Source organism: Pterocles gutturalis, unplaced genomic scaffold (assembly GCF_000699245.1).
Source record: "Pterocles gutturalis isolate BGI_N339 unplaced genomic scaffold, ASM69924v1 scaffold36628, whole genome shotgun sequence".
NCBI classification, from domain to species: Eukaryota; Metazoa; Chordata; class Aves; order Pterocliformes; family Pteroclidae; genus Pterocles; species Pterocles gutturalis.
The window spans coordinates 3,430-13,453 of NW_010119268.1; the positions used below are offsets into that span (position 1 = coordinate 3,430).

The 10,024-nt window shown below is 40.1% G+C and overlaps 1 protein-coding gene across 1 annotated transcript in view; it reads right to left on the reverse strand.

The window, feature by feature from the left end:
* Positions 1–311: 311 nt before the first annotated feature.
* LOC104463988 (fibronectin type-III domain-containing protein 3a-like) overlaps positions 312–10,024 on the reverse strand; it is a gene marked incomplete at its 5' end in the record, with an annotated part of 21,173 nt that continues 11,460 nt past the window's right edge. The window contains 14 exon segments of the mRNA XM_010076520.1: positions 312–1,633; positions 2,425–2,546; positions 3,456–3,622; positions 4,339–4,551; positions 5,264–5,544; positions 5,907–6,056; positions 6,246–6,359; positions 7,125–7,300; positions 7,911–8,016; positions 8,118–8,236; positions 8,488–8,556; positions 9,117–9,255; positions 9,563–9,649; positions 9,883–10,024. The exon segment at positions 9,883–10,024 is cut by the window's right edge and continues 15 nt beyond it. Coding sequence (XP_010074822.1) covers positions 1,316–1,633; positions 2,425–2,546; positions 3,456–3,622; positions 4,339–4,551; positions 5,264–5,544; positions 5,907–6,056; positions 6,246–6,359; positions 7,125–7,300; positions 7,911–8,016; positions 8,118–8,236; positions 8,488–8,556; positions 9,117–9,255; positions 9,563–9,649; positions 9,883–10,024 — 2,203 coding nt within the window.

Consider the following 10,024-nt stretch of genomic DNA (forward strand, 5'->3'; position numbering starts at 1 on the left):
TTCAAAACATTCGATATAAAGAAGACAGCTGTCAGACTCATCTTTAGGTATTCGCAAGCAGATTTAACAGGAACAGTCACATGTAGTGCACAGTGTCCACAAAAAAAAAAAAAACAAACACCCCCCAGACAAAGAGGACGAGTTTCGGAAAAGCTCATAGCAGGCTGAACATTCCCATCTAGAAAACAATGGAATGTGAAGCTGCTACCACTGGGATAGCAAGTCATTTAAAACATCGTATAAATGTTATCTAAAAAGAGTTATTTCATGTACAATTTGATAATTCAGATTAAGTTAGAAGGGCATCCAAAAGCAGTTTGAACTTTTTTTATTTTTTTTTTTTTAGGTTAATAATAGTACAAAAACATTTGCTCAGTTTGAGCCAAATAGTGTAACATTTATCATAAATGCACTCTTTCTCCTTAAAGACAATACCTGTGCTTTTTCTGAAAACACGGCAAGGATTTCCTCAGAAGCACAGGAAATTACTTTTCTCTCAGGCACTGAGAGTGAAATGTGGATTGGGCCAACAGCTGCTCCCCAACAGCAGAAAGCATTTCATTCAGAAATGTACAATACGACAGGGGCCTTCGCTGCGATGTGCCGCACGAACGCCGTTGCGGTACGGCCATCGCCTCCTGCTCGCCTTTTGTCTAGCATTTTGATTAAAATTCGAAAAATGCTGGCACCCTCTACTTTTTAACACTTGAAATGATTATTACTGAATCCAAAATATTAAAAAATAACTGTAAAGTAGTAATATCGCTAAGTCAAAGTCAATATTCTGCTTTCCTTCTACAGCATATTAAATGTGGTATGCTCTAGTAATGTTCTGCAATACAGTTCTGCTCTAAGCTTAAGCATTTGTGCTGCTGTATTTCACGTATACCAAACTACGACAATACCTGATTAAACACTGCGGATCGACTACCACTGCTCTAGCTGTACTGGAAAAGGACTCGTTCTGTTCATGCCTTCTCTCTCTAACCAGCCAAAGGGCCCCGCTTGGAATTCGGAGAGAGGGAGAGCGTGCACAGACACCGGTGTGCACGATAAGGCTGGTTTCTTTTTTTTTTTTTTTTTGCTGTTTTATTAACAGCTAACCCTGATTACAGAGGACCCAGGATTACCCTTTCTACAAGAAATCTGTGTTCAGTATTTGGAAAGGATCTGCCAACCCAGCCTCACTGTTAGCCAGCAGCAAAAGTGGAAACGCATGTAACTATACATTTCCAGCTAGGATTTTCATTAGAACTAACCATAAATACCCGAAATAGCTTCTGTACAAAAAGCTGAGTACTGAGCAGGCTCTCGTCTACTTGATTACAAAGTACTGAATAACAACAGCGAATAAAATCGCAACCACTGCGAATCCGCAGAGAAGAACGATAGCGATGAAGCGTTCTTCACGTAATGTCTTCTTAGTCTCTGCCAGCTCCGTCGTCAGATCAGCACAGGCTGGAACCAGCTCTTGTTTCTGAGATGAGAACACTGTACTGGGACTGTAAGGTCCATACAGTTCTTGGGATCCAGTAGAGTCTTGGGACTGACGGCCAGCGCAGACTCTGAGCCGATATTCACAGTTTGTCTGCAAGTTTGTGAGACGGAAGGAAGTCTCTGGTCCCTTGTATACCTGGTCAGAAGAAGAGAGAATCACTTTACATGGGATTCATCTCAAAAACAGTACACGATACTTTCCATTCTGCTTTAGGAGCACCTGCAGCGCCGGACAGTGCCTGAAGTTCTTCGAGTCCACTTAATAAAATCTCTGAATAGATTTCTGAAGAACTTACGGTTCATTTTCTGGTGAATAATCCAAAACTTCCTGCTGTGCCCCACACTGACAGACCTAGATTGTGAAGCTCAGAAAAAAAAAAAATTGTTCTGCACAACTATTGTTCTGTATAGCACCCCCATAAACGTGGGGCAGGAGCTGTCCATAACTAACAAAGGCAGTCATGGCACAGGCCAGAAGATTTTAAGGATCGAAAGGGCCAAGGGAAGGGCTGGGAGAACAGGATAAACCAGTGTTAACCCACTTCTAGATAACCAGTTCTCCCCATGACTCTCAAGTGCGCCTTCACAGTCATTTCCCTTTACAGCAGAAGCAAAGAGTCAACAAGCAACTGAAACTTTATGATCTTTAACCTGGGGCAACCTTTGATGGCGTGAACAGGCAGAACAGCAGGATGCTGTACTGGAAGCTGTCCAACTTGAAGCCTCATTGAGGGGAACTGACTGAGACACAGAATGCAGCACCCTGGAAGCCAGGACTGTAAAATGAGTCCCTTGCTGAAACAAAAAGTGTTCCTGCCACTAGCACCACCAAACAGAATTTGAGCCTTCAAATACAAACATCTTTTTATGCAACCATTTTTCAAAGTAACCTCCCCCCCCCAATTTGTTATGTTAAAGAAAAGGTACCTGATCGAACTCTCTCCCAGCAGCAAGCTGAAGGATGTAAACAATGGAATCTCCTTTCATCGGCTGCAAAGGTTCCCATGTGATTTCATAAGTGTTTTCATCCAGCTGATTTGCTTTGGGTGCTAGAAAAAAGCAATTTGTTGTCATTTTAGAAAAAAGAGAACATCGGTCTCTACAAATGTTCTTGTTTTTTCAATCCGAAGGAAGTGGCCAAAATCACCAATTATTACAGTGACTCATTTTCAGAGTTAATGTAGCAAACAGGCACTAATTGCAGTAACAACAAAGAATCTTTCTCACTCTGGCCTAAAGTATGCTTTGCTTTTGTACATTTTCTATTGAAAATGTTTCAGTTCTAACATCTGGGCAGTGTAAATCTAAAAGCTCAAGGTTAAAGTTGTAGAGGTAACTGTCATTCCAATACTGTAACTATTAAAATTTGTTTCATTCTTTTTCTTTGCTGTATTTCATAAGCTTAAAAAATTATCACTGTAACATTTGTAGGTGACACTTTTCAAGCTGACAAGATGAGCTTCTGATGTCTAGTGCTTGTACAGATGAGCAACCACTTTCAAATAATTCGAGAAAATAGCATTTATGTCCTTGTATCTCCTCCAGAGCTGAGAGAACATGTTGACTCAACCAATTTTCTTGCAGGTAATTAGCATTCAGATCTTCAGAATTACTCTCTCTAATGGCCATCTTTAATGTTCACATTAGAAGGTGAAGATCAGAGGAATTGTGTTCTCATTTGCTTATGTACTGTTGTAACATATCAAAGGATAGATAACCCTGAAAAATGACTTTCCAGTTGGAAAAGCAGTAGAAGAAATCCTCCCTGTCAGGGCTGGGAGAGCTACAGTGCAGGAGAGGGCCACATGCTGGTCCTGCACCTGTAGAGCCCATCACAGCTCGTTTCTGTCCCACAAAGGCCCTGGAAAGACACTGGGCTGGGAGGAGAGGCAGGCTGTAGCACTCAATCTAGTAGAGGTGAGTAGCCTGCAGAAGTTTCTAGGGCAGTGTATGCTCACCTTTAAGAGATCCAGGTGGAGACTTAGTTGTAGTGAAAGCGTAAACTTCAGAAAACTCTCCCTCTCCAGCATCGTTATATGCCTGGATTTTAAAATAGTACGTAGTGGATTCGCTGAGCCGCTGTACCTTGTAGGTATGACAAGGACCGTTATAAACAGTAACAAACCTGCAGCAAACATAGAATACGTACAAATTGGAATTATTCAGTAATCACAAATGTGTATGTCAATATCATCAGTGGAGCACTTTAATCTCTAACTTAAGTACAAAAGAGCGACAATATATTCTGGGTGCCCCAGGTTCCTACATGTGTGCACAGCAGATGTCAGGCAGTCTGAGCTCCGCTGTTGTCATCAGCAGCTCGTGATGGGCGTTAAATCAGCGACACACACTGTTCGTACTGGTGGAAGTCTGAAGTGACGTTCACCAAGCATTCACCCGACCTGCCCAGGCACTAAGCCACAGGCAGACACAGGCTACACTGAAACTCCATGACCAAACTCTTCATTTGAATCCAGAGAACACCCTGTGTGTACCAGATAAGTCGCAATTTCAAGCTAAAGAACAGCTGTCAACCCCATGTTTCTTATATGCAAACTGGACTTCATTTTAGAATTTCCAAAAAATAAAAAAGCTGACAGCATAAATAGTAATTTCGTACCATCTTCCTTCGCATTTACTGTTTACAAGTCAATACTACTGCAACAGCTATTAACAGCATTCCTGGTTGAAAGATGGGACGCACACATGCAAACTAAGGGGCAAATTTGGGAAGCCCAGATGACTTACTAGTGCAAACAGAAGAGAGAGTACTGAAAATGTCTTAAAAACTTGACGTGAAGTTGTAAAGAGACAATATCCTCCACATTCTGATGACCTTACCTGCCAAACCTGTCCTCCATCTGCAAGTTGAATTGTGTAGGGTTGGTAATTAAAGCTCTGCTGGGACCCTCACCCCATTTAAGTTTAAGGCTCTGGTAGCTGAAGACCACGCATTCAAGATGAGGAGGGTCAGGAGGTAGTGGTTTCGTTTTGGCTTTAATGGAATGACTGAAAGGACCAACTCCAAAGCTGTTTATGGCCTGTATTCGAATTCTAGAAATGTGAGGAGAGCAGCTATACGGTTAATTTACCGAGGTCCTGAAAAATGCTAGGTAATAGAGCAAGAGTTAAAATTTGTAAAGAATGTAACTCCAAACAATAAGGCAATTAAAATGCAGTTAGAAATGAACTATAAAAATAATCTGCTTCAAAACAAGTCAACATAATTACGTTGTTTTCAACATAATGAAGCTTTGGTGTTTCTCAGTATTGTTCAGGTTTATTCTGTTCAGTGAACAAGTGCCCAGGTCCTCCGCGTTAACCTGAACCGTTTGCCTCCCACTGACACTGAAGATCCATCATCTGAACTAAGCTTTAACCAAGACTAAATGTGCAACACAGGAACAGCTACTCGACTCTCACCCGTATGTTCATCCTCTTCTGGTGATTTACTGATCATCCCATTATATCCATTGCTTAGAATAAAAAATTCTAAACCCAGAAAACTTAGAATAAAGCCTTGGCTTTGAATCAGAATCTTAATATTAACATGGCAATCAGAACTCTTGCAGTTAAAACGTCACGGTTTGATTCTGGATATGACAATTTTTTTTTTTTTTTTTTTAATTTCATAGTGGATTAGGCAAATAGTCTGTGAGCTGAAGGAGAAATTGCGCTAAAAATTTAAAACACCACCCTCAAAGCTATGGACTGAAAATCCTACAAATGTCAAATGTGGTTTCAGAATAAAACTATTAATTATTACCTGTACAGAGTGTCAGGCAGCAGATTCTCAAGAACATGGCTTGTATTTCTTCCGACAGTTACAAGCTGCTTTTCCCCATATTCTATATTATATCCAGTGATCTCTGAGCCATGACAACAGGGTTCTTCCCATTGAATTGCAAGGCACGTTGACAAAGGAAAAGAAATTTCCATTTGATCTTCTTCAAGTAAATGCAGTACTGACACTGCTGCAGGCACTGATGCAGGGGTTGTCACCACACCGGTCTCGCCAAACAACCCAACTCCAGCGACGTTCACAGCCTGAAAGAGTGACCAGGTGTCATTTACCAAATCTGTGTTTTGCTAACCAGATAGTCACATCTCTCATCCTTCCTTCTGCAGGTCATTAAAAGCAATTTGGAAGAGAATGGAAAATCTCCCAAATAAAATGTAAATATGGCAAAATGTCTGGTATTAATGCAACGCCAGATCTAAATTTCCTTTCTAGAAACATGTAGTTAGGAGGGACAGGGGAAGAAGGGAAAGCATTTTTACCAATTACCTCCTATATTGCATTAGTAGGTGGCAGTATGTAACTTTATTCATCTCTAGCTGGAGTTTTCCTTCAAACTGTACATGCTTGTTCATTTGCCTAGTAACACATAACAAAAGGCTTTTCATACCTGTACTCTGCAATAATATGTGGTTGCAGGTGTGAGACCTTTTACTTCATAGCTCTGGCAAGGGCCCGTGTAAATGATATGCATTGATCCTTCCACCTGTCCCCACTCCAGTCTGTACTCGCTGATTTCTGCGCCGTTGCAGGCAGGACTCTGTGGGTTTAAGGGATAAATAGCTGGCAAAATGTACAAAACCAACCTATAGCTCTATGAAGAAATGTGCTTAAAATATTCCACCTCTCCAGTTGTTGTTTCTTCCATTTCTGTGTATCAGACATGTGTCGCTACAATTCTAAAAGCCAAATATTAATTTGTGTATTACTGAAAATCATAAAAACCTACCTCCCATGAAACTACAACGCAAGTTGCACTTTTACAAGTTATCAGGGGTCTGCAACATTGATCGGGGGGTCCTGGAGCAGTGGAGATCTCTGCTTTGTCCGAGTGAGGGCCAAACTGCAAGAAAATACAACTGCATGAACACAGACACAGCAGTAAAGCAAAAACCGATGTGCAAGTGTATGAGCTGGGGAAATTATTTTTAACTTGACAGAAAAATAAATAGAAGAGTTTGGTGGTTAGTTTCACAGCTGCGTTTAAAATTCCTTTCAGGTAGTTTATAAACTGGCCCCGTGCCTCCAAGACCTCTGTAATCCTCCCACTAACTCCCACTGCTCTGGTTTTGTAACTCCTCCTTGCCCTGTAGCCAGGATCTGGCTTTAGAAGCAGCTGGGTCCTGTTTCAGAAAGACTTTTATGCAACCAACATTTATCCCAACCTTCTTCAAACCTGGCATTATTGGAACACACCCCTCTCTACACAATACTGTTCCCACAGTCTAAGGCATAAACATTCACAGCCAGAAACATGGGGCTTACACTGCAGTCAAAGAAATGACTAAAAGTAGAGAAATGGCCAGCACTAACTTTGGACTAGTTACCTGAGGTGCTGTCAGTAATCCAGTAAACAACGACAGAAATGCAACACACCCAGTGAACACCCCCTTAGTGGGGGACATTTGGTCCTTCCTGCAGCCCTAATTTATTGAATCTTCTTTAAATCGTGTTTTTATGCTGGAAGAAATTTTGCTTCTTCAACAGAACTCTAACAGAACACAGAAGCTACAAAATATCATCAGGCTTGTAAGACAATAGTATCATTACTCTTTCTTGTGTAAAAAAAAAATAAATTAAAAACCAATCTCAGTAGCACAGTGGTTACCCCAACTTTATTTGCTGCTCGTATCCAGAAGCAGTATGTTCTCCCTGGAAGCAGACTGTTTACTACACATTCAGATGCTGGACCCTGGTACACTTGTCTGCGTTCATCTTGTTCCGAGTTTGCCATCTCTACAACATACTCTGTAATGTCGGAACCTCCATCTACAGATGGTGGGCCTAGGAAATAAAAAGAGAATTTTTTTCCCCTATTATTTTCACAAACCACTTTTTCTTTTAAATAGTTTCTACTTGGCCTTCTCAAGCTAAAAGCTGAGTCAGATACATTCTAAAAGCTAGGTTGCAGGCTTTCATCATCTATCTGAGCAGAAACACTGTATGAAGCTTGCATTTTTTCCCCCCTCAGATACGGATAGGTTAGTTTAAGGTGGCCTTCATCAGGTTTTTTCAGATATTTTCCACATATTTCCTTCAAAAAACCCAGTGCATCTTCATTAATTTTTTATTATCTCCTTTACTGAGTTAAAAATAAGGAGGGTTAATTTTTGAATTGCCAAACACGCCAGTAACCAGGCAGTCAGCAAGCTTTCTGACTGAACACATTTCTCTCTGCTGAAGTCTCACCACATTGTTGGACATGCACACATCTCCAAACCAGAGGTGGGTAGCAAGCTTTGGTCTTAAAATAAAAACAAACAAACAACAAAACTATGGACATGGACTACATCTATGTATATTTTTTTCCCCTTGAAAATTTCTACAGATTTTGCATTTTTGTTCTGACGTTTAAAAGCAGGAAAATATTTTGCCCAGAAACACTGGAGCTTACCCCACTGTAAAGTGATTTCCTTGGGCTTAGCTTTGCCTGCCAGGCATGGAGCATGACACGGTCCAGGAGGAACAGCTGATGTCGTAACAGTCATAACATCAGAAGCCTAGCAGTGATACGTATTATTTTAGACAGGAAACACAAAACAACATTTCACGAAAAAATAGAAATGGTTTTCAAAATAAAATTTATTCTCGTTTTTCCCACCTGGCTTTCTCCACCTTTACTGACACAATAAACTCTCATTCTGTACGAAGTGCCAGGCTTCAGATGATCACACACGTGTTCTCTCTGGGAACCACTGTATATGGTGTCCCATTTACTTCCTGAGGAAAGAAAGAAAATTCTTTATACGACAAAACTTCTGCAAAAATCAACCTTGATAATTATCTTACACAATTATTAAGAAGATAGTCAAGCCCCAGAATCAAAATTTGAATGATCAATTATGCAGAGAACATGTATAACACAAGATATGTATGTGAAAAGGGAACAGTAATTGCAAGAACAATGAGCAGTGGATCAGTACACTGAATTAGCACACAAGCTGAATTAGTACTTAACGATGATTGCTTACCAACTGATGTTTCCGACATTTCCAAAAAGTATTTAGTAATGTCTGATCCTCCATTATCTTTGGGTGGTTCTGAAAGAAATCAACATCTTAAAATAAATTCTAGAAGATTTAAAAATAATGCATTATTCTGTTACCAGCTTTTTCAGAGAACATTCGTTCATCATAGGACACATTCAAGCAGAAAGCTCAATTCAGACAGAAACAGAAAACTGTTCACAATATGTTTTCCAGAACAATATTTTTTCTATTGTTAATTGTGATTATGCCAGGAAGGGTAACAACGAAAATACTGCCAATTTCAGGTTTGGTTTTTTTTTTTTTTTTTTTTCAGAGCACAGGAAGATTATTTAAGCATCACAGTAAATCCAGAGGCTGTTACAACTGACAATAGCATTGACTGTTTCCCTAAAATTAATAAAGAAAAACATTACTTTTGTACTACAGCCCCAAAATATAGCAAGTTGCAATTTTTTGGTAATGCTAAGTATTTATCCCTCAATAACGATACCTGCAGAGACAGCTAGTTAGCCCGAGTTAGCCTCTGTTTTTCCATCTGCATTAGTGAGTGACTGTACGTACACGAGCGTGTAAGCAGCACCCAACGCCAGGGTTAACAAAAGGTAACCTACCCCACGTAACTTTCACACTGTGCGAATGGATCTTGCCCTTGACAGTTGGTTTACTTGGTGGTCCCGGTTTGTCAGGATTGGTGCTGTGTTCTACCACCTCACTAGGGCTACTTTTTCCTTCACTGTTGTAGGCAAAGAGCTGTTTCAGGAATGAATGGAATATATAATCAAACTTACAAGTAATATCCTGCTGATTTATAAAGTTCTTCCATGCAAAAAAACCCCAAAAAACCAAAACCAAAAAACAAACAGAAAAGACAAGAATTTATAAGAAAATAAAATTAGCTAGTGCAAAATATCTGATTTGTATTATGATTTCACAAAAACTTCTTATAACAAAAGTACTGCAGGTAATTTTCTGCTGCCTCTCTTAGCTAAATGAAAATGCAGAAACTCCAGAAAAGCATGCAGTCATAATTAAATTAGAAACAAAACATAGTACAAACCCTAAACTTATAGGATGTACTCCTCCTAAGATTCCTTAAAGTGCATGAGAGTTCATCTCCATTGTACTGTGGCTGGAAGCCGTAACCCTGGGAAGGAGGGAAAATAAGAACAAACGCAGTCACTAATTTTCCATGATAAAACAAAAACCAGATCAGACTGATCCTTTTTTTTTTTTTTAGCTTGAACTTTATCTTTGTTGCATGAATCCATGCCATACTTTCCAACCATTTTATTTGATAGTTAAATACAGAGTTAACTTTTTTCTTAAAGCACTGCAGCCTATCAGGCTCTTACACATCTAACAAAACCCAGCACTTACAGAACCTTCTTCTTCCATGTCTAAACTGTAAGTGAGCGAGTCATCTGAAGACACGCCGTTTGGTGGGCTCCACTTTACCGACAGCCAGGTCACTCCTGCTTCAACCAGCACTGGGGGCGATGGGGCTGGGGGGACGATTCCT